This window comes from Grampus griseus (assembly GCF_964374135.1).
Source record: "Grampus griseus genome assembly, chromosome: 2".
NCBI classification, from domain to species: domain Eukaryota; kingdom Metazoa; phylum Chordata; class Mammalia; order Artiodactyla; family Delphinidae; genus Grampus; species Grampus griseus.
Genome location: NC_139018.1, coordinates 152,752,644 through 152,777,658, shown reverse-complemented (window position 1 = coordinate 152,777,658; position 25,015 = coordinate 152,752,644). Strand labels below are relative to the sequence as shown.

At 46.2% G+C, this 25,015-nt stretch overlaps 1 protein-coding gene across 1 annotated transcript in view; it reads left to right on the top strand.

The window, feature by feature from the left end:
• Positions 1 to 9,310, top strand: part of SFMBT2 (Scm like with four mbt domains 2) — a gene marked incomplete at its 3' end in the record, with an annotated part of 185,139 nt that extends 175,829 nt beyond the window's left edge. The window contains exon 20 of the mRNA XM_082648611.1: positions 9,170 to 9,310. Coding sequence (XP_082504737.1) covers positions 9,170 to 9,310 — 141 coding nt within the window. The remainder of the gene's footprint in view (positions 1 to 9,169) is intronic.
• Between the last annotated feature and the right edge of the window lie 15,705 nt (positions 9,311 to 25,015).

Genomic DNA, 25,015 nt, shown 5'->3' with positions numbered 1-25,015 from the left:
AATGATATGCCATAAGGAAGGAGGGTTTTTAATCTATATTTTCCCTTAAGTTAGTATGAAAATAAATCCCCACTCTAAACATAATCCACCTTGCACACTTCTCACTGGCCTCACATGAAGGTTCAGGTGGAAGCCTGTCACGTGCTCTACCATGTTTGCTCAATTTGTTGCATCGACATTTCTTGCATTGTTCACAGTGTAAGCATCTTTCACGACCTTGCATTTCACTAAAGTACTGCTTTCCACGTCATAAATTAAATATATGTCCATCTGGCTTTTTTTTTAGATTATACAAACCAATAGTCTAGAAAGAGGGTAATTCAAGCATTAAATCATTAAGAAAACAAGAAAGGCCTCTGATTTCCCCTGTAACCAGCGAACTTCTCAGATTTTCTCCCAAGGCCACCAAAATGCAGTAACGAATTATAAAAAGCAAATTAATGTGGTTCGCAGCTCCTCCCAGGAGAGGGGAGTTCTCAGTGTTCCCAAGGTTTCCACTGATGGAATAGTAGCATCTTCTGTAGACACCCAGTAAGTGCACCGAACGAGTGAATGGTGGCTGGAAGGCCAGGCCACCTCCTCGCTGTCTGACAAGCTGCACTTTCTCTCTGGGCGACACTTAAAAGCAGACAAAAAGAAAAAGGTTCCTTGTCCGTAAAGAACGTGGTAATGAGCATGTCCCTTCATTTAAACACACAAACAGGAAAGAAAGAGAATTGTGAGAAACGTGAGGACTCACATGATTTGGGGCTTGTTGAGAAACTGCATCTCGGTCTTGCAAACAAGAACAGAGCAGAAGGTTGAAATCCTGCTTAAAGCATACGGCCCGATGCAGCATGTTTCCGGTCTGGTGTTTATTACTAGCAGCACCTCGAAAACAGCGTCACAGTTGTATTCGTGACGAGTGCTGATGACACGGATTTAACACGTGTTCCAGCCGGTCCTATGTTCATTCAGTCTGCACCCACTGAGTGTCTGGTACAGACCTTGCAGTATCCACGAGGCAGATACAGAAGGTATCGGTCTGTGTTAGTCTCAGGGCTTGTTTTGAGACTCACGTGCCACTTTGAACTGACAGATGCTTTCCAGTTGGGCCTCTCGTGGGACAAAGAACAGACGCTATTTGTGCTGTGAAGGGCAGACAATAAATATAAATATATATAAATATATATAATAAATATAAATATCTGGTAATAAGCAAGAAGGTGAAGACAAAGCTGATTTGTGAAAAAGGCTAAAATACTACTTATACTGAATCATCCTTAATTGGATTTTAATCCCTGTTTATAACAACATCTCGGGAAGTTTCGTGCCTTCCCAAGCCAAGGCATCTAAGAAGGAAACATTCCCAACACTCGGCCACTTCTAGGATCAACAAGGGGCATCTGCTCACATCACCTAAAAGCTTGGCCTTACATACCTACTTATTTCTCTCATAAGAGAGAAAAATAGGTAGAATTTAATTGATTATAGCCTTATTTCTATTTAAAGTTCTATGTTAGACCGTTTCATCTGTCACAGTAAAAGGCTGTTCCCGGCGGGGCTACCTGAAGTCCGTGGGCACCTGAGCGTGTATTTTGTTCAACCAGACCTTTAATTACTAATTTGTTCTATCACCTTTGAGGCCAAACGCCACAGCTCTGATTTGATGGGGCCTCCAGTGGGTCACTCCAGGCGTCGTATGAGTTTTTAGATGAATGAGGAGGAGCTGAGGGTTTATCCACCAGCATGTGAGAGAAATCACAGCGGGTGGAGTCACAGCTACGCGCCTTCACTCCCTGGATTCTGAGTCATAAATTCAGAGACTACCGTAATCATGGAGCATTTAGAAAAATTATAAACTTCCCATTACCAGAATATATGCTTTTTAACTTGAAATGTTATAGTAACTGCTTAAAAAATCTATACTCTATAATTTCATGTTGCAAATATGTACATTATACAGGGAGACTCCACACGTCTATAAAAAGCAGGAAAGTCTTAAATAAAATTTTGCCTATTCATTCACCTTTTGTGAATCAGAGCCATGCAATAAGCAAACTACCCAAATTAGTGGTTTACTTTTTTTTTTTTTTCACGGTACACGGGCCTCTCACTGCTGTGGCCTCTTCGGTTGCGGAGCGCAGGCTCAGCGGCCACGGCTCACGGGCCCAGCCGCTCCGCGGCATGTGGGATCTTCCCGGGCTGGGGCACGAACCCGTGTCCCCTGCATCGGCAGGCGGACTCTCAACCACTGCGCCACCAGGGAAGCCCTAGTGGTTTACTTTTAATGAAGAAATTCCAGGATGCTTCAGGTGTAATCCACATTTAGACTAATTCCCTCCTCTTTCTACTTCTGTAAGCCCTGAATATCCCCTCTAAGGAACCACCAACTCCTAAACTGACGTCTGTATCAAAATAAATGTGATTTTCCCATGTACTAAGTATCACTTTTATGTTCTGTATTTTATCTTATTTCATTTCTTAAAAATGAGTAGTCCATTTATGGTAATTCTGTATTTAACAGAACAAGTGATTTGCCAGCCGTTCTGAATTATATGGGAGCATATTTCTAAAAATTAAATCAACTGTGAGGTCTGTAACTACATGATCAATGAAAAAAATAACTTCTTTGGAACCAAAACAAAAGCTACGATGAGACGGATTATAAGGGGGGGGGTCCCCCCGCCCCCTCAGTTTTTCACTCCTTACAGTGGTGACTTGCATGACTTCACTCCAGTAGCTGGAATTTAACGCATTATTTCTCCCAACTCATTTGCTAAGATAATTCTGCAGAACTCAAACTACAGTTTGCTGGTCCTTCTATAACTTGCACACCTTCATAGATTTAAAAAAAAAAAACCTAATGATGCAATCAGCAGGTGGAATTTTCTTGCTAATTTTGTTTAACTCTCCCTTTAAATACACCATTCTTATTTCTAGTTAAACCACATTTTTAGATTGCCAGCCTGGCATCTGACAGACAAATACCTCTCTGCCTTTGTAAAAATGCTGAGTACCCCTGAGCTGTATCCATTTTAGCATTCTCATCCAGAGTTTCCAAGACAGAGGGCTGAAATATATCCATCGTAATAAAGGGCAGGTTAGTTCTCCATGCCGGGAACCCCAGTTCTAGGAAATTTGAGGAAGCTCACAGATGCCCCAGCCTGTGTTCTCCTTGCCTTAAATGCCATTTCGAAATCTCCCATCGCTCTTCCAAGGATCAGCTGTCATCCGAGCACCTACATGTGTGCTGGCATGGTGCTGGGCACTGTGGGCGTGGGATGGGAGGTCACGACCTTCTGATGCTCAGGTTTCTCCAAGTCGAAGGAGGTGAATCATTGAGAAAGCCCTTGATTTCCTGTTAGCCAATGATGTGTAAGATCTCTCCTCAACTCAACAAAAATTTACAGATAACCTACGTGCAAGGCACTCTATTAAAAGCTGCCTGAAGACAAAGGTGGGTAAGATGCTTGCAATTCTAAATGCTCCCGATCGACTGGGGACAACAGACACATCAGCAGCTGGCAGCAGCACATAAGAGACTGAAACAGTGTCATCCTCGGTGCAGGAGAGGACGCAGCTGTAGGCAGAGAAATCTGGGAAGATATAGCCTAGAATCGGGCCGTAGAAGGCGATGCCGACTGCGGGAGTGAGGCCGGGTCAGCTGAGCCAGAGCACACACGAGGGGTCTTTTCAGGAAGGTGAGGGAGGTGGGCTGAGGTCCCCGGCGCAGCTGCTGGCTGCGAGGTTGGAGAGCAGGGCCGTGGTCCGCGTGCCTGATAGTCAGTCATGCTACCTGTCCAAACAACGTGTTTTCCCAAAAAGTGTCCCGGGAAAGAGTCCAGATTCCTTATCCAACTTTGTAAAAGTAATTTGGCAGTTTTAGCACTTAATCTTGAGGCCCCACTTTATCTCAGGCATATTTTACGACACCTCATCATTTTGGGAATCCTTGCGTGTCCGTCGTGCGCTTCTGAACGCTGCGCCACACACTTGGAAATGCATCTTGTGTTTCTCGAAGTCATGTCACTCTTCCGATGAGCTTGGAATTTGATAGCAGCAGCCACCCTGGTGCTGACTGCACAATCAATTATAGGACCGCGGGACCAAGCACATTTGTCCCAACAGGCAGGAGGTCAGAGTTCGGGGAGTCATTTATGGAAGTGGATCAGACTCTGTGCATATGTAAACCGGCGTGTCTTCATGGTTGATTTAAGGCGCTGTGGATCCCCCAGGGTTAGCACTTGGACCGTATGGGAAGGAATCCATGGTCCTCAAAGCTCCATAAACACTGCGTTTACTCCGACTCTCTGCCCTGGAAAAGACAAACTGAAGGACCATCTCTGAGTTTCTGTTTGGGGATTTGGAGACCCCCTCCCCACTGGATGTGAGTTTTTATTTTGAGGCTATATGCAGCTCAGTCAGTTCCCTGTCATCGTCCTCATTTCTTCCCATAAGAGAGTAGGGAGTCCTCGGGAGCTGAGGACTTGACTTAAAGGAGCTACTCCTGGTCCCTGTCAGCCTGCTTGAGGCACCTCGCAGGAAGCACTGGGGGGGGGGGTGCATTCTGGTACATTCCAGCGCACCCGACAGACGGCACAGCTCTCCCTGCAGGAGCCTCCTGACACTGCTTGTGGTGTCTGTGCTATAGACTGAATGTCTATGTCTCCCCCAAAACCCATATGTAGAAATCCTAACCTGACTCACTGGAGGTGAGTCTTTTGGGAGGTCATGAGGGTGAGGCCCTCACGATGGGATCAGTGTCCTTAAAAAAGAGACCTCAGGGATTCCCTGGTGGCGCAGTGGTTGGGAGTCCGCCTGCCGATGCGGGGGATGCAGGTTCGTGCCCCGGTCCAGGAGGATCCCACGTGCCGCGGAGCGGCTGGGCCTGTGGGCCGTGGCCGCTGGGCCTGCGCATCCGGAGCCTGTGTTCCGCAGCGGGAGAGGCCGCAGCAGTGAGAGGCCCGCGTACCTCAAAAAAAAAAAGAGACCTCAGACAGCTTCCTCCCTGCTGTGAGGACACAGCGAGATGTCTATGAACCTGGAAGCAGGTCCTCACCAGACACCCCACTGGATCTACTTGATCTTAGAATTGCAGCCTCCAGAACTGTGAGAAATCCACGTTGGTTGTTTATAAGCTACCATCCCATCCCATGGTGTTCTTTTATAGCAGCCGGAACAGACTAAGGTAGCCCAAGAATACCCTATTCTTTCTCCTCCACTTCTGTTCACCTTCCAGATTCTCTCTTACCCTCTCCTTTATTTAAAAAAAAACCCAACTTTTATTGAGGTACAGTTGACGCACAATATTGTGTAAGTGTCAGGTGTACAACTAGTGATTCACAATTTTTAAAGGTTATGTTATGTTTATAGTTATTTCAAAATATTGCCTATTTGGGGGCTCTTAATCCCCACCCCTGTCTTGCTCCTCACCTCCTTTTCTCCATCTTTTACCCTTTTCTTTTACCCTTCTGTTGACTTTTAAGTTTACCGAGGCCAATTCTTCCCATTTATTTATTCAGCAGATGTTTAATGAGCACCTATTATGTGCCCGGCAGGCATTTTTCTAGGTGCTGAGGATAGAGCAGGGGAAAACAAAACCCCATGCCTACATTGATTTGCCTTATCGCAAGGCAGTCAAAGGTGAGGCCACCCTGGCTCCCCCAGCCAGGGCGAGTGTCCCAGGGCCCATCTCTGGCTCTGGGTATCTTTCCAAATTTGCTCTTGGTAGCTACTTGCGCAGGTGTTTCTGCTCCCCGCTGCAGAAGGCGGAAGCCGAGTCTCACTCATTTTGTATCTCCCACATCTCCTTTGGGGTCTGACATATGAATAATTTAATAAATATTTGGCAAAGACATGAAAACAGCTTTAAAAGGCTTATAACACCTCCCCCAAAATTAAGATCCATGAATTTAGGAGGGCATTCCTTCTCTTTCCTTGGCTGTGGTGTGTCAGGAAAGTGTAGAAACTTTCACTTCAGAAAGAAAACCAGTGAGAAATACCGATTCACATCAGAGATGCAGATGCACTGAAATGCTTTGATTGAGAACTAGTCTGTGCCTACAGAAGAGTATGTGTACTGTTTGTACATATGGGGCCTATTAATAAAAGGGACACCCATGAAAGCCACTAACCCAAGGAAGAATCAGGAACTCTGCAACATGGCTGCATGTACCAAGGCCAGCCTCCCTCTCACACTCCCCTTTATTTCCACTGGTGGTTAATGCTACTCTGAATTTTGTGTTTATTGTGCTCTTGTTTGATTTCCAAAATGTTTCCCAGACTAGCATATGAAGGTGCCTTTCTACTCGTCATGCAGAAGCTTCTGTGTCAACACTTAATATTGTCAGACTTCTTAACTTTTGTGGGTATAGAATTATATTGTCGTGTGGGCTTAATTTGCACTTCCCTGATTCCTGATAAGGTTAAGCATCTTTTCTTCAATTTTTCACCATTTTTGTTTCATCTGTGAAATACCTACTCGTGGTTTTTGCCTAATTTAAAAAAAAAGTTCATCTTCTTTTTATTGATTTGTAGTAGCGCCTTCTGTATTCTGGATACTGCTGCCATCCTTTGTCAGTTGTTTACGTAGCAGGCTTTTTCCCCCCGGTTTGTGGTTGGTTTATCTGCTTTACAGTAAACTTTAATGCATCCGATGGGAAGCAGCCGAGTTCTGGCCAACGCGCTCTCTCAGCAGACTCAGGTTGCCACCTCCTAATAAAGGTCCTTGCCTTCAGCCTCTCATCCCTTCCCCACCCTACCGCCTAATTCATTCTGATACCCTGTGGCCAATATTAGGTTGCAGACGCACCTGATAAAGTCACTTATCTGCTTAACGTCCTTCAGTGACTATTTATCACACATCTCCAGAATAAGTCCCCAGTTCCTGTCTGGGCCCATCTCAATTCTGCCTTCAGTGTCTCCCTGCACCCCTTGAATTCCATGCACTGATGAACCACTTGTGTTCTCTGAGTCCATCCTCACCTTAATACTTCCCACTGGTGCCCTAGGTCTGAGTACCTCATCGTCCAGTCTCTGAAGCCTTCCTTGACTCCTGTAAGATCGGCTCTGTAGCCTGGCCTGATGGGGCCTGTAGCACTACGTCCATACATTAAGTTCCCTATATCATAGGGGTCTGCTTATTTGTCTACCTCCCTTAAGATTCCTGGCGTCTCCAGGGCAGGAGTCTTTGTTTTGTTCAGTGTGATGCACCCAGAGGCCTTCAGAGTGCCTGGCACCTAGTAGGTGCTCAATAAATGCCCACTGAGTGATTAAATCAGTGACATCCTCCACTCAATGTGGTGCAGGCATATGGCAGCCACCTTCACTGAAACTGACTGTGGAGAGTTACACAAATATTTTAGGGGTGATTTTCAATTGTAATTAATCTGTGTGTCCAAGGATAGCCATCACAACCTGGTGCAGATGTGAAGAGCTAAGCTACAATTTTCCCCCCAAAGCTGAATTTCAGAAAACCATGATTGTAGTTCCACCGCTGTCTCTCACCAGCTATGTGATCTTAATTAGATCAGCCAGTGTTGCTGGCCTGCACTCTCCAGGTCTAGTTTCAATAGAATATATGTGGATTTGGCTCTGAAAGTGGACTCAGCTAACAGGCCCCAGGCCACGGGGTACCATTATTTGCTTCGTGGTCTTATAGGTAGCATGTGAAAAGAATGTAAAATAGCGTGTAAAGGCACATGTAAAGGGAAAAAAGATACAGCATTCATTGACAGTTTTATGAGCTTGTCTCCTGCTTTCAGGGCCTACTCAAGGCCGCTCTGCTCACTTTGTGGTTTGACGAGGTCAAGTTTGAGTCTTGGTTGAGACGTGGCTTACAGTCGCACACATCACAGCCAGTGCTTGTCCATAATTTAACAATAATAACTGGCATTTGCGTTGATGCTTTTTAAGTTCTTTATGGCTTCCATACGTCTTAGGGGATAATAGTGCATCAAGGTGGCTTTCAAAACCTATCAAATAAATGATGTTGTTCATCCTTAACATTAGTCTTTGAAGGCAAGGCTAACAGTTATACCCATTTTGGGTTTTTTTGCTTTAGTTGCTTTCAAGACAGCTAAATAAACCGTTAGTTTGAGAAAAAAAGCTGCCTGTGTGAAACTCACCGACACGTGGTCTCTGAGATGCGTGCCTGCGTCGATGGTGGGGCTGCCGCGTCTCTGTGGCTCACGGCAGCCCTGGGGCACTGCTTCTCCGCGTGGCGGAGAGCCTGGTGCGTGTGCCGGCTTCAGGGTCTGCACCTGTTCCACCATGACCTTTATCATTACCTCGGGCCTGCAGGCTCTTGGGCCCTCGTTTATTTCCTCCAGAACATGAAGCCTGGGTGAACAGGAAAAGGGGTTGCCCTGACACTCAGTAACCCAATCAAATGATGTCTAGATAAATAAACCCGATTCTTACAGGAAGCAAGCTGGTGAGAGGCAAAGCCCACTGGGGTGATCGTAAAGCCTTGGGCTGAGCCTTCGTGCCCTTTCTTTCTACAGTGAATGCAGTTTCACGGTGATTGAGTGAATATCTCCACCGTGGGGACCCCTGGGTATGGATGCAGAAGGGCTAAGTAAGATAGCACAGGGAGTAGACCTCAGACTCCTCATTCTGGGTGACACAGCTTGTAAATCCGGGGGGTGTGTGTGTGCGCGCACGTGCGCACACACACACATGTCCAAGTACATGTGCCCCCCTCTGTGGAAGATCGTGCTGTGGCATCTTCTCACCCCTTCTGATGGTAAGCTGTCAGGGCTTGGCAGGGAAGAGAGAACGTTTCTCTTGTTCCTGGAGAGCCCTTTCCAGGGCTTAGGTAATCACAGCAGAGCAGAGGGAGGACACCAAAGCCCAGGAAGGATGGATCTGGGGGCCTGGGGCTTACCAGCAAGAGGCGATGGGCTTAGGGAGAGCCCAGTCCAGCTCTTCATCCCCTCCAGCCCAGGCTGGTGAATTTCACAGCAGCCAGTGTTATCTCAGCAGAAAGATTTCATTAGCCGCGAGATCAGGCAGTCATCAAGCCAAGTCGCCGTCTCGGCCCGCTCTCTGCAGGCTCAGAGGGCACGAGAGCCGCCCCCATGCCCTGGGCCTGGCATGAAGCCCGCCGTGGCTCACGTGTTCCCCACCCCCTACCCCCGTGCACCTTGTCCCGCCTGGGCGCTAACCCGGCTTTGTCTCCTGGCAGGATATCGACGGCCAGGCGCTCCTGTTGCTGACGCTCCCCACAGTGCAGGAGTGCATGGAGCTGAAGCTGGGGCCCGCCATCAAGCTATGCCATCAGATCGAGAGGGTCAAGGTGGCCTTCTATGCCCAGTACGCCAACTGACCCCACCCGCTCCGCCCGCTGTCCCGGTGACGCAGCGCCTCATGTCTCGAAAGGTTTCCGGGACTGGAACTTCCGTTTTCCCGGGACGTGTGAGGCGGTGCACATGCTGTGTCCCCACAAGGCGAGAAGCGCGAGGGCCTCCTCTGCCCACCAGCCTGCTCGAGGTTTCCATGTTTCCAAAGCACCCCGGGCCCCGCAGCAGTGGCTCCCGGAGGGTGTGAATTTCAGCTCATACCCTGCAGATGTGGACATGCATCTCTGCAGACCACGCCCCTGCCTTTTTCCCACCCCAAACCAGGCAGCTTCCTCGGAACAAGGTTTCCTAAACCAAGGCCCACACTTCTTTGAAAACTAAGGTGCAGGTGATGTCTTTTAGGGTGTGACCCAGGAGGAGGCCTTGCAGACGGCTTTAGTGTCATTGTTCCCAGGCACGTCCATAGATGCTTCTTTCAGGTCGACACGCGTGGACCTGTCACTGCAGTTTGATCTGGTGGTGACTCATTTCTCACGCACAGCTCTAGGCGATGTTTCAGGATGGCGGTTAGCAAAGGAGGGACTCCGCCTGTCGGAGGAGACTTCAGGAAGTCTGGGCAGAGAAGGAAGGCCGGGTGTCATGACAGGGAGATGGGCATCCAGGAAGTCTGCAGGGAGGAGGTGTGCTTGCAGCCTTGTACAGAACCTCCGATGTGCTCATTTAACTGTGACCAGGTGAGGAAGGGTCTCCTCTAGCCTCTGGGGCATCTTGAATTGTGTATTGAAGGCAGAGCTTCATTCCAGAGAACAAGAGTGGAGAAAAAACCCGAGGGAAGCTGTTGATCCAACAGCTCCTTCCCTTAGAGGGACACTGTACCGGGTCTCCCGAGGAGGTTCGCTCCAAGCCCCGCCCTGCTCAGTCACCCCTGCCCCGGCACACGCCTCTACCACAGGGTGACGAGGGGCCCTGGCCCTGGAGGCAGCCCCACGTTCTGCTGGCTCGGCCATTGACTGACCCCATCATCTGGGCTGACTTTGAATCACCCTGGACCTCCTTCCGGTAGAGTAACCGGTTTGAACTCTTAGGCGTGTGGCACTGACACGTGTGCCCCTGTCCCTATCCTGCTCCTGCTGTCAGGGAAGAGCCCACGTTGGCCAAAGCGAGAAAAAGAAGAGTGTAATTCCTGCAGCTCACTCCGGCTCTGGTTTGCTTAGGACATTTCTTGGCTGTTTTCATTAAGTGGATCTAGTCATTTGTAGAGAGATGCGTGGCTCCGGGGACCAGCTGGTCTTTTGTACCAGGTGCTTCGTCTGTGTGCACCCTGGACGGATCCAGTGTATTCTTTGAAGCCCAAACGGACCACTGTATTCTGTGCTGGTTGTTGCCCAGATGCCTTTTTAAACTTGTGTGAGGGAGCTCAGGCTCCACGTTGCCCAGGAAGAGCGGGTCCTGCACACCCTCCTCTTCCTCTGGGAGCGTGGTTACCTTGACCTCTTCTCTTTGACGACAGTGCCAGCAGTTCCAGGCAGAATATCCTGGGCTGGCTGACGAGCTGTTCATGTTCCTGCCACGTGAGGGCTGGTTACCTGTCAGATTTCGAGAGGCTCCGTCACTAAGGCTAACCTTTGTCAACGTTCTGTCACCGTTACCGATGAAAAGAGAAAACATACATTTAGTGGTCGAGACTGTGGTCGCCCTGTAGCTGATGCTAAGTCAAGTTTAAACGTTTGGCACTGGGCTTGCCCGGTTGCCTCTGCTGGGAGGCCCAGTGCCTGGCCTGTGCAGACGGGCAGCGTCCGTGAGGACCCCAGCCTGGCCTGCGGTCCCGTTTCTCTCTTCGGTTCCCCACCGCTGCCTCCTCAGCCGTGTGCTTTTGGCCTTAAACGCTCAGTCCCGTGGAGTTGAACACTGTCAACCAGTTGGAAAGGGCATCCTTTCCATGGTGTGGGGCATTTTCCCGTTGCTGACGCGTCTGTGATCCTTCACTGTGGCCTTTTTGAGCTGAGTTCTTCCCGTTGCCTGTGGGACGGGAATGAAGGGATGTGAGGGCTGCAGCCTCCTTTCAGAATGCATGGCACCTTCTCGTGCCCGTTCCAGGAATGACCCAGAGGAAAGGGTGCTGCATGAGAATAAGTGGATCTCCGGGGCGTAGGGGGAGTCCCTGGGGCCCACCGAGAGGAACTGGAGGCCTCCCGCCCGGCAGCCCAGCCACCATTGCTCGGGAGGCATCCTCTTCCCGAGGGACCAGATGCCCAGAACTCTCCTTGTGCTCGGTCTCTTTGTGGGATCCGCCCTGTCAACCACATGCGCTCGGCGTGTGCCTGGCGGGGAGATGGCTGCGGCCGAGGCATAGGCCACCCGGCTCTGGGGCAAGCGTCCTAAAGGCTGTCTGCGTGCCATCTCCCTGCCCTGCCGCGAGCCAGGAAACATTTTAGGGGCAGGAAGATGCTTTCGCTCTGAGTGTTGCCAGCGTTGCCCTCCAGTTCAGATTCTTTGGGGACATCCGTGATGGGGGTCTGTGCTTCTTCACATCAGCAGGACTTGGGCTGCAGAAGTGTCAGGTGGTGTTCATTTCTCTGTAAGATTCACCTCTCACCAGCTTCTGCCTTAGAGAAAGGACCAGTTTTCAAGGAACATTTTACAGTGTCATTACTCTGTCTTCGTCCCTTATGGCGGGAAGAGTTGCTCTCACACCTGTAGCCCCCAATGCACCCCAGCCCCTAAGATAAACGTTTCTTGGTTGAAACACTTCAGCTGGCAATGCCCCCTCCCCTCTTCTTCCCCAGATGCTCCTGTCTCCCCACTGTCTCTCTGACAGCGCTTTGGGGTCAGAGTCCTCTGCTCTGTGTACCTGCGTCCGGCATACACCGGGCTGCTTATTACCTCTGGGAACGGCCCGAGAACTGTGTTCCCCTTCCCGGCCGAGCAGACCCTGCAGTCTGTATGTACGGTGTGTATCACTTGAAAAGCAGAAATGCCACCTCATCTCTAAGGCCGAGAGTCCACCACTGAGTCCCGCCCTAAAACTAATGGAGCTTGTATCGACCTCTGACCTCTTGCCTGTTTTTGTCCTGTGTGAGGAAAATATCCTGTCCACAAAAATAGAAACGTAGAAAGGCCACCATTCCGGAAGAACTTCTTGGCTTTAAAAAGAAAAATAACAACAGCAAAAACCCAGTTTCCTTCACCACAGAGTTGCAGAGCGTGGAGAAATCCATCACTTTTAAAATTAGGTTCATGTGATCAAAGTTTGATGACTCAGAGTGCTTGAGCTGTACAGCTATTAGGTTGCGTCGCCTTATTTGATCATATTTGAAAGATGACTTCTTGTGTTTGCTTTGATTCGTTCCTCAATAAATTAAAATGACTCAGGCCTTTCACACTGCCCCCTTTGCCCCACACTGAAGTCTCTGGAAGGTTGATTTTGATCAGCCTTTGAAGATTGGTCTTAGTTTCCTTAATTTGTGTCACAGAATCCTGAGTGTTGTTATCAGGCAAGTTCTGAGATTTGCCTTTTATCTTAAACCAAACGCCCCTTTCTAAGGGCTGTTCTCCCTTCTTTTTGGAAGCGTTAGGGGTTTCATACTTCTTTTGTCGAGCACCCGTTTGCATTTATTTCTGTAGATAGAACTATAAAAACAGTAGTGTTAAGTCTTTGTGGTTTGAGCATCATGGTTGCTTTTTTGGTTAAGATGGTGAATCTAGGCTCCAAGTCCTACACTATTGTGTCTTTAGAAAGCTGTGGCTAAGCGAGCAATTATTTGAAGGGAAAAATAGTAAATTTTAAGGTATCTGTAGTTTTTGAGGGAAAAGTAATCGTTGGGGAGACATACATACTGCCCGTGTCTCTCTGGTGCAGTAAGTAAATAGCAAGGGAGGCTCTATTGGCAACGATTACACTGTAATGATTCTCTTTTTCCTTCACTTGTTTTTTTCTGTTAAAGAGTTTTCTGGAAATTGCTTTACTCCAACTTAGTTGAGTTTCTACATTGGGCGACTCTCATAGCTTTTATCACTAGAGTTGATTTATATGTATCCCAGACACGAGGTGGTAAGATCCAACTGTGCTATTTTAGACCCACCTAATTCACCTAAGAATTCTAAGTGTTGACACATGATGCTGCCTTGGGCTTTGGTTAAGAAAAGAATCTCTGGTTTAGATGTACAGTAATAATACAATTTCCTGAGCTGCAGACTTTCCACTTTCTTGGTTTTGTTTAAAAAAAGGCTAGGATACCAGGGAGTCCCGGTAGGCCAAGACCTACATCACCAGGCAGAGTGGGTACTTCATGTGGACCGAAGAGATGTGTTGAAGAAAAAGTAAAGTCCTAACAAACGTTTGCTGAAAATCACTTTACGATGGGCAATCGGAGACAAAAGTTTTTAAATGACAGAAAAAAAATCATCTCATTTGTTGTTCAAAATGGGAACCAGCATGATATCTAGAAGCATAAACTACCCCTAGTTGTGACGAAAGCCCTCTTACTGCTTTGCATTCCAGTTTGAATAGTTTGTATTGGAATTTGATTCATATCTTGTGTATGTTTTGGTGCATAAAAGGGAAAAGTTGGTGTTTTTACTTTCGATATTTGCAGGACAAAGGGCATGTTGTGGTTTGCTGTAAGATTGTATTCTGTATATATGTTTTCATGTAAATAAATGAAAATCTATATCAGAGTTATATTTTAATTTTTATTCTAAATGAAAAACCCTTTTTACTTGAAAAAAATTGTAAGCCACGTTGTTAATAAAGTGAGAATAAATTCTATGGTGGTGTTTGTGTCTTTATGTGGGAAGTTATTAAATATTGTTTTTAAGGTTTGCATTAAGATTTTTTTTTTTTCTCACCATGCACGGAAGCAAATGTTTATAGGGTTTTAATAACCATGGCTCTCAAAATCCTATGTTACCTTTCAAGGTCACCTGCTAGCTCTGGATCCTTTTACTCAGGAACTTGGGTTTATTCTTTTTATTAAAACATTACTATACATCCTCACGATCGCCTCTAGCCTTCCCATTTTCCATTAGTTTAGTTATTTTATGATTACCTGGTGTATTAGTAGAAACACTCCTTTATGTCTATGAGAACAATAAGTAAACAGCCATATTTACATTTTTCATTGTCCCTGAAGTGTCACAAATAGGTCTTAGGCATCCAAGTTGGAAGAGGAAGAGATATCTTTGCACCATCCTGCCGTCTCTGTCTCTGTCGCCAGATTAGGATGCTCCTTTCCCCTCCCCCACTGCTGCTTCTGGTAGCATCACCGAGGGACAGATAAGGTGAGGGAAATAAGGGGCATTTAGGGAAGGGAGGTGGGGGAGTGCTGAGCAATTCTTCCTTCCAACCACAGACAATCTCCAGCATCTTACTTCGCTTTAAACATTTTCTTTTGCCCTGCTGGCAATCAAGTTCTGCATATAGATTGTTTTGTTTGGTTTTTAATTATGGGAGCTTTGTCTCCTAGTAAAGATTTAATAACAAAACAAAGCCGACGAGGGCAGACAAGAGCGGGAAGCATATTGTTCGTTTTCTCAAAATCTTCTAGAAGCATCTAGGGCAGGATTATGTGGCCAAGTACATATGACCATCATATTTCTACTTGTGATGAAGACCCTTGACAACAAATCTAAAGACTAAATTTATAATAAAGTGAAAGCCGAACACGTTTCCAGACTTCTAGATTGAATGAATTAATGCAAAACAATATCTACGTTTCTCTCCATGTGGCCACCCAAAGCCTATTTCTAATTCTTCCGCCATCTCGCAAGGCTGCTTACAGCTCCCAGTTCACTGGAAGCTGCTTCCCCTTTGAGCCGGTGCTGCAGCTTTATTCCAGGCCTCTGGGACAGCATCCTGCTTAAGGGGGTGCAAAGACTGCATTAAAAAATACTGTATGTAGGGCTTCCCTGGTGGCGCAGTGGTTGGGAGTCCGCCTGCCGATGCAGGGGACACGGGTTCGTGCCCCGGTCCGGGAAGATCCCACATGCCGCGGAGCGGCTGCGCCCGTGAGCCATGGCTGCTGAGCCTGCGCATCCGGAGCCTGTGCTCTGCAACGGGAGAGGCCACAACGGTGAGAGGCCCGCGTACTGCAAAAAAATAAATAAATAAAATACTGTATGTGGATGTGACCTTGGGTGACTCCAGCGTGAAGGCTGGACATTTAACCGGTGGGTAAAAATACTCCATCAAGATAATAGATGGGCCACAAAGATTTACTAGGGAGTAACTTCATCAAGACCTTTTCCGGAAGTCAGCCCAGCCCGAGCTGCCACACATCCCATGTAATGTGGTTCCTTGGTTGTGTCAGAAGTGCCCTCTGCCATGTGGATTCTCCAAGAACGCTCTTCCTTTGTTATTCTGAAGTCCGATCAAAGCACGATGACCACCACCCCACCTTCCCACCCAGCCTCAAGATCTGCTTTATTGCCAGATAACTGGCTTCAAACTGGGAGTGACAGATGCGCTACGTCTATCTAGGTGTACGTTGCAGAGAGAGAGACCCGGATGGAGACAGATAGCACTGGCTTGCAGGAAAAGTACAAATTGTACTTTTCAGACAGTCCTAGGTTCAAATCCTTTTTCTCGCGTTTGCCAGGTATGTAACATAAAACCTCAGTTTTTGTTTCTGTAGAAGGTAGAGAGTAACATATCCATCCAGGGTTGATAGGACTAGAAATCGTGTGTGATTCTAGGCAATGAGTCTGGCCCACAGTAGGTGACTCAGATCCTCATTCACTGGGCACCATCGACTCCTGGGCCCTTAACCACTTATTCATTGGAATGTCTGGGCCACCACTAACTGCTTCCTTCACTCCCTCCTCAGTGGGAACCTCAGATACCCAGGCCCAAACCAATCAAACCCTTGAGAGCTGGTGCCCGTCCCACCATTTCTGGATTCAGATGAAATACATACCACCGGCTACAGGATCTGGCTCCTGGGGACAGCAGTTGACCAGAAGGGCTGGGTGATCCAAGCTGACTCTCCAGGCATGAGTACCTTAGAACAACACCAGCTCAGATCCACGAAGGAAGTGGGAGGGACCTGGCAGGAACGTGGTCGCTCTGTGTGGCCTGTCCAGAGGGGTCTCACCTACTGGAGGAACCAGCTTTGTTTTCTTAGAGGCCAACTCTCTGACGTAGCACCTTTATATGTTTTCCCTCCTTCCCCTGCCTCGATTTCCATATTCCCTCATTGCTGCTGTCCTGGTATTTTATTCCACAGTAAAAATACTAGCATATGAGCATAGCCTCCTACTCTGTTATCTTTGGAACATCGAGTAAGATCATAGGTGCCAATGTTTTCTAGAAAACGGAGCCTGCAGACGGGAACTGGGATGGGATTGCCACCCGTCTGAAAGCAGTAGGGACCCCGTCGCTCTTAGTACAGGGATGACAGATTCCCACAGCAGCATTGCAGTCACTAAAGCTTTGGCCTCTGGATAAGCAGCAGGTGGAAGGTAAGGCTGTGGGCGAGAACAGTGACATTAATAAAGAAAAAGGGAAGTGGCGGGCTCAGGAAGGCGGTTTTCAAAGATGCCAGCCACAGGGAAGACCCGCTGAAAAATCAGGCAACAAGATGGCAGAGCTGCAAAGGGTGTGAGATGTGCAGACCTGACAGTTTTCCTTCTGCAGAGTCAGGACCCCGATGCTGAGAGTGTGAACCCCTGAAACCTGGGCTGGGGTTCCTGGGCACATGAGCTGAGAATCTTGAACCTCACATTGCCCCGACCCCTCCTTTGGCAGAAGCAGGCCCCTGGCCTGAACACCGTAGAACAACGTCACCTGAGGGAGGGGCTTTGCAAAATGACGTTATTCTAAGATGTGCCCCTACCCTTTTCCTGCCCACCATCGCTTCCACGGTAACCAGACAGGTCTCGGCGCAGCCGGGCTGGGAATGACAAAGCCTGATGGTGGAAGGACAGTCCACTCACCGAAGGAAAGGCAAGATGTGGCCAGTGCCCCCTGGCAGAAGCTGAGGGACTCCAGTGGGGGTAGATGAGGGTGTTAGACCAAGCCGGACAGAACACTAGACTGGATCTGGGAACTTCAGGACGTTGGGTGTTCACCTGCGACGTGGGGTTTAATATTCTTGTAAGGATGACTTGGTTTAATATTCTTGTAAGGATGACTTGGAATCATTCTGTGATCACCTGGAATGGTTTCCAGATGTTGGCCTACAATAAACAAGGTGGAAAACCAGAGCATCATGGTACTGAGGCAGACGTCAAAAAATATAGGAATATGATGGATATGCTATGTAAGTCAGGGCTGTGCTAAGGCTCATTCTTTTTTAGAGTTTGCAGGGACTTGCACTTGCCCTCCTGGGGAAAAAATGAGGGCATCTTGTCCTCAGCCTGTGAGAGTTGGGAATCACGGGACAGCGTGGTGCATCTGAGAGGCACAATGGATTGCCGGTGTTGGGTCAGTTCAGTTCCTTCACTGCTCTCAGGCTTGCAGCTCCTTTGTGGATAAACTCGGCCACTGCGGCTGTTACATCACCTCCCGACGCCGCCAGCTGCTGTGGCCACCCCCAGGGCGAGGGCTGTCATGGTGGCAGCCACAAGCCTTCTGGCGCTCAGGGTCCATTGCTCCAGACCCATCAAAGCTTTCATTCCTCCCATCATCCCTGGGCCCAGATGAAGCGCTGGGGCATGGACTGTGGCTGCTTCAGGTGACAGAACCTGGACGTGCTCGGGGGTTCTTGTCCCACAAGCAAATGTTGATTCATAAGAGACAGGATGTAGCCAGCAAGGAGATTCCTCTCCCATCCTCCCCCTAGATGGACTTCCCCACATCCGGTGGTCTGTACAGTCGGTCCAGAGACACCCCACGTGTCTGAACAAGTACCCCTGCTCTCTCATGAAACCGTGGCCGGCTCCAAAATGCACTACTTTGCACTGACTTTCCTTCCTTCCACACTTAACTTCCCACAGCCTGGGATTCTACCAGCAAAGCCTCAGCTTGTAAGCTTATCTTCAGGATCTGTTTTCTAGGGAACAAGCCTGAAACGGGAGGCAGCTATGGTTACACTCACATAGGCAATGTGCAAATAATAAGAACAAAATATGCTGGTGTAATCCAGCCTGGGAAACCTACCAGCCTCGTGTAATTGGGGCCGCTCGTAACACGAATCCTTTTGGAATGACTTTACAACACGGGTTGAAAGTTTAAATTGAAAATGTTCTTTCTGGTTATTAGAGTAATATGTGTGCGTTAAAGAAAATTTGGAAAGTAAGGGACAGTTATTAAATTGCCCTGTTATCTCACCCTGTCCAGTTACCACTTTATTGTATTTCCATGTGTATTTATAACACAATCTTGAATCCAGTTGTTTATACCATTTAGAAAACTCCCACTAGCAGTTATTTTATAATCATGTTCTGTGGGGTGGAGTTAAACATCTTTATCTAGCTAATGGTTTTAATGTTTTGATAAATGTTTAAATAATTCAACATTACAAATGTTTATGTACCATCCTCCCAGCTTCTAGAAATAATAGCATTTTGCCGTATTTGCTTGAGATTCATGTATTTTATAAAATCCTACAGATGGAGTTGAAAACCCCTTTAACGCCCCGCTGATTCTATTTCCCTCCCTCACATCCCAGAAGTAACCACAATTCCAATTTTTCCATTCCTAGACACAATTTTTATACCATTACTACGTTTTAATAGGACCATAGTAATGTACACCACTGTTTTGTGGGTTTTCAATCCTTTAGTGAGTGTTATCATGCTTCTTGCATCATATTACAATTTACTCTTTTTGCTCAATGTTACTTATGAGATTTATGTGTGTTCATATAAATATATCTAATTCATTCATTTCCACTGCGGCATGAATTCCATCAGCTATACCGTGATTGACTTATCCAGTCTCCTGTTGGTGGACCTTTACATTCTCGGTTCTTCTGCTATTTCCAAGAATGCTGCCATGAAAGTTTCCACACGATTCTTCTTATACACACACATCACAGTGTCTCTAAAGGACATTTCCAAAACCGGAATTGCTGGGCATGGACTGTGCACGTTTTCGACTTTACTGGGCACTGCAGTGGCGTCCCACGTGGTGGTACCAGTTTGCACTCCTGCCAGGAGTGGGTGAGCTTTCCCTGCTCCACAGCCTTGTCCATACTTGGCAGAGGTTTTCATTCTTGCCCATCTGATGAGTGTGGCAATGGTAACTCAAGATAGTTTTGACTGGCACAGCTCTAGTCATGAGTGAAGTTTGTCATCTTTCATATGCTTATTGGCCATTTATGCTTTTTCTCTTGTGAAGGGCTGCTCATCACCTGTACCAATGGTACTCACTCTCTCTCCCTCCTTCTCTCCTCTCTCCTTCTCTCCCTCTGATTTATAAGAGTTTTAAAAAGTAACTTCTTGGTATTAACCCCATATCAATCGTCTGTGTTGCAAACGTGTTTCTCCGCTCCGTTTTTGTCCTTTAACTTCATTTTGTCCCTTGTAATCCAGGAAGGTTTTAATCTGAACGTACTTCAATATGTCACGCCCTTCCTCTATGATTCTTACTTTTATTCTCTTGTTTAGGAAACCATTTCTACTCTGAAGACTTTAAGATGGTCCCTTTTATTTCCTTTTAAAAGTTAATGAGTTTTCCTTTTTCCAATCTCTCTAGAATATTTGGGGGGGGGGCTGGTATTTCCTGTGTTATCCAAAGTGGTGGTACCAGTTTACACTCCTGCCCTACAAGGTGGTACCAGTTTACACTCCCTGCTTCACATCCTCACCTGTACTTGGCCATATTTTAAATTATTGCCAATCTGATGAGTGTGGAAACGGGGTGGTAATGGAAAGAGTAAGGCAGTTAAATTGCCCTAATTGCCCAGAAATTTATGCTTTTCCCAGTGACCTGCCATCCACCTGTTTCAAGTTTACAAATATGTGTGGGTCTGTGTCTGACTCTATATCCTGTTTCATTGGTCTGTTTGTCTATCCCTATGCAATTACCACACTAAGTATTATGGCTTCGTAATACCCTTGATGCTTAGAAAGGGAAATCTCCCCATCTTATTCTTCTTATTCAAGGTTGTCTTGGCTATATTTGACTTGCCATTCTTCATCATGAATTTTAGGCACAACTTGTTGAATTCTGTAGAAAACTCTGTTGGGATATTGATTGGAATTAAATTAAATTTATGGGAAAATTTGGAAAGCATTGACTTCTTTTATCCTGTTGAATCTTTTGCACCAGAAGACGGTGTAATCCTTTATTTATCAAGATTTATGTCTTTTATAAGTCCTTCAACAAGGTTGTGATTTCTTTCTCCATAAAAGTCTTACCCATATTTTGTTAAATACATTCCCTATATACATTTTATAATTTTGGGACTACCTTTTTTTCTATTAGGTTTTGCTAGCTATTACTGGGAACTCTATTGATTTTTATATGCTAGTATTCTATCTAGAAACTTCTGTGAACCCAACTGAAAGAAATTTCCATCCTGAATGTTTTGCCTTGCTTTTCGTAGAAGTAGGTGTTTTTTATGGTTTTGGAATTTTGATGTGCAAGATCACTTTGAGTGGAGGTTTTTGTTTTCTCTTTTCTTCTCCTGCTTATTGAATTAATGGTTTTGCATGTGCTTCCATCCATCCTGTAGACCAACAAAACAGAACCAGGTCTGATATTGTTGGGGAGGGCAGCATTCCTGGCCCATGGCGATGTTGCCATGCTATTGTGTATCCAGCCATTGAGCTAATCAATGGTCAACTTATTTCATTTTCCAGCGGTTAAGCTTTGTCCTCATCCTCCTGCTTTCCAAGCCCATTGCACCAGGGTCAGCCTTTCCTTGCCGTTGGAGAAAATCCGCCTTAGCCTTGCTCCAAGCCCTGAGCTGAGCTCCCGCCCCATCCCTCATGGACCAGCTCCTGCCTCATCCCTCATGGACCACTTTCTCCACAAGGACAGAGCTTCCAGTTACACCTGTTTGGGCCCTGCTCCAGAGCCCAGCAAGCCTTTGGCTGCAGCCCTACTTACCACTTTTTGTTTCTCTACCTTTCTGGTCAGTGGAGATCTTCACCTTATTTTTGAGTTCATCCACGATTTTCTAATTTATGTGTCCTTGTTCCATGTTTTGAAGAGAGGATGTGTGTCTAGGTTTAAACTTACAGAGCTATCTTGACTAAAAGTCTCTCCAAAATTACCTTTCAAAAAAATTCTTCAAGAAGCAGGTGGTATTAGAGCATGTTTGGAGACAGAAAATAATTTTTGCATTATTCAGACTATTTAGAAATGAGATCTTTAGCCCATATGAAAATTCATATTCACATGGGGTTCATTTAAGTTACAATTCCCAAAACGCTCAGCTAGTTGACATTTCTAAATGTTTCTTCTGCATAGTTTAACTCTTAGTAAAACCTCGTTTTTCTGCAAATGGTTTGAAAAAACTGCTTTGCATTTTATCCCCTGTGACTTTTTGTCATAAATTCCTGAGAGGCGTGAAGTTGGAGTGTTGTTAAATGTGAGAGTGGTCTGGTCTGTTCTAGATCACACACTAATAATGCTTATGCCTGCCATAATTTGAGCAAAGTGATCCATTCTCTCCCCACTGTTGGCATGAATGATTAAGTATGGATACTGTCTAAATACAGATATTGGTGCTACCTATCAGCTGACCGACCTGAAACCGGGTATCCTTCATATATAAATGAGCTGATTTATGCTGTCCCAGTAATTCATGCGAGTGAACAGAAATGGAGACATTTTATTAGATGCTTAAGCATATATGAAGCTAGTCTTTTTTTTTTTTTTTTAATGGTACGCTGGCCTCTCACTGTTGTGGCCTCTCCCGTTGCGGAGCACAGGCTACGGACGCGCAGGCTCAGCGGCCATGGCTCACGGGCGCAGCCGCTCCGCGGCATGTGGGATCTTCCCGGACCGGGGCACGAACACGTGTCCCCTGCATCGGCAGGCAGACTCTCAACCACTGCGCCACCAGGGAAGCCCGAAGCTAGTCATTCTTATGGGAATCTTAAGAGAACATGAATTCATAGAACAAAAATGTTTCATACTTCCTAAGTGGATATATTGTGCTAAGCCCATTAGGAAAAAGAACAGCCTTGTGTTTGCTGCTCTTAAAAGGGCAGAAGCCACCTAGAAGGGGTGTAGATCAAGTCTCGAAATCCCTGTCAAGGAAAACAGGAGCTGATGTGTGTACAATGGCGGGTCAGGCTGAAACTAAGGAGACAGGGGATGTTTATACTGCTTCCCAGATTCCCGTGCAAGGTCCCAGCCTTTGTTACTGGCTGTAAAGTGGGATTGAAAACTCAAATGCCTGCAGGGGTCAGCAGGACACATAGATGAGTGCAGGGAGCTGGTGGGCACCTGGGAACCAGAGAGGACACACCTGCCCTCTTAGCCGCCGTCAGGAAGACTCTGGGCCAGTTGCTGCTTTATCTTCTCATTTTCCCAGAGGAACCAGAAGTCTCAAATTGTTCAAGGCTGGAATGAAATTCCAACATTTTAAGGATGATGGTGCACCATAAATCCTAGCCTTCTAGGCCTTCTGAACTCTGTAATCTCGACACATTGAGGTCACTGAGTTTGAGTTCCTTCTTTGGGGGCAAGGAGGGGACCAACCATTCCATTTTGCCTGGGATGGAGGGATGTCTGGGGGGCACTTCCAAGTGCTAAAGCCAGGCCAGTGCTGGGTAAACTGGGACCACTGGTTCCTGGGAGTCAATCTGGACGTGACTCCAAACAGGAAGTCCAGGTGTCCACAGGGATGACCTCTTTTGTCTCCTACTTCTGAAAATTATTGTTTCCTAAGTGTTATCCTCTAATTGCTTCCAGTGGGAGGCTGAGTCTATAACCACCTACTCCCCACTGACTGTAGGTAGAAGTTAATATTCTTTATCATTATGAGTCTAACTTTTTCTCCTACAAATAAGGATATGGAATTGAATCTCAAATTGACGTGAAGATTAAGAGCTTATATGTATAAATGTTTGAAAATAATAAAATGTGATATAAATGTTTAAATTTTTATTTACCAAGATACTACATTCATTTTCATACTTACAACAGCATTACTTATACATATATGTATAGATGTTAAGCTTAAATAAATTCAAGAAGAATTAAAGATTGGAAGGCTAAGGTAATGAATGTGCACCAAAATAGGGCAATATTTTCATGAAAGGTAGTCTTTATATAACACCAAAGGAGAATAAAATAACAAGTGTGACTTTGAGAGACACGGTAAACAAAGTCTAGAAAATTGTTTGTGCTTTTATGACAGAAGATCACTATTATTAGTAATCAAAGAGTTCTCAAAAAAATAAATGAAAAATATGGACTCCCAAAAGAAGAAAAATTGGAGAACATTGTGGCCAACATGGCTTGGAGAAAACTAACTTTATATGGTAGTTTGGAGCTGTCCCAACCTGCTCTTGTAACTAGATTTGTCATTCACACTAGTTAATGAATGTGTTACTGGCTATTACTGGGTTCCCCCCCTCTTTCCTTATGCAGATCTGATCATCACATCCCAAGGGTCTTTTCTCAAAACGAACAAATAATCATCCCCTCTGGGGCGATCTTGCCACCAGAGAACCACCGACCGACTAAAGCATGTGCTTTTGCATCTCTCACAAGGACCTGTCCCATGAAAGGACCACTTGCTTTTCCATAATTGTTTCTCATCAGATGCTAAATGGCATACAACGTGGAACACGTTTAGATGACATTCTAAATGACAGCAAGATTACAAATAGAAATACCCAGGGCCAGCACGTTTGGTTACTGAGTTAACACTACACCACAATCCGGGGGACTGGGGGCAAACTTGAGACCATTGTCTCTGGTGGCTGAGGAGAAGAGAGGAAAGATTCTCTCCCATCTCTTCTGGCCAAAAAACTCCTGGAATTCCTAAAGCAAGAAATAATTTGATCTGATCTTTCCTTTTGCATCCTTCCACCCTCTGTTTTTTCATGCTTGCCAAGCTTTTGAGCATGTCCTTCCCAGCTTTAGTCAATAACTGCTCAGTGTCTACAGTGTGGTCCCTCCATGCTGGCTGCTGAGGGTGGGACCCAGCTGTGTGATCCTGGGCTAGTCATTCAACTTAGGCCTCGGTTGTTCCTTCTGTGAAATGGGAATGAGGACTAACCTGGTGGAATTGGGACCCTGGGATGGAGGATTTTGTGAGCTATGGAAAGAGCGACACCAAGAGCCAGTTCTCTAAGGGCTTCTTGTGTGGTCGGAGAGACGATGCCAACAGGTGGATGAAACGATGCTGACTGGTGGATAAAGGGAAAACAGGATGTGGCCAGTTGACAAGGAATAATGATACGAGTGACTCCAAAATGAATGACTCACTCAGAATGGCTTAGCTGTCTCTTCGGACCTAGCAAAGTACTCGTGTGTGAAATTAAGATCTTTAGTGTGTGTGTGTGTGTGTGTGTGTGTGTGTGTGTGTGTGTGTGTGTGTGTTAAGGATTAACAAGCTCCCTGTATATCTTTTAAAAATAGAAATACAATTGTCATCTTTTCAGACGACAAATAATTGTCATAATTTTGTAATCCCAAGAGTAAATCACACTGTGGCAATTTGTTTCATGTTTTTTCAGATTTTTAAAATGCAAACGTCAATATAAATTACATATGTGCATATATATATATTTCTTACATATCATCTGACAACCTTTTTATACATAATATCTCAATAAAGTAAAAATCTACCTTTTCCCTTTTAACAGTTGCACAGTGTTTTCCT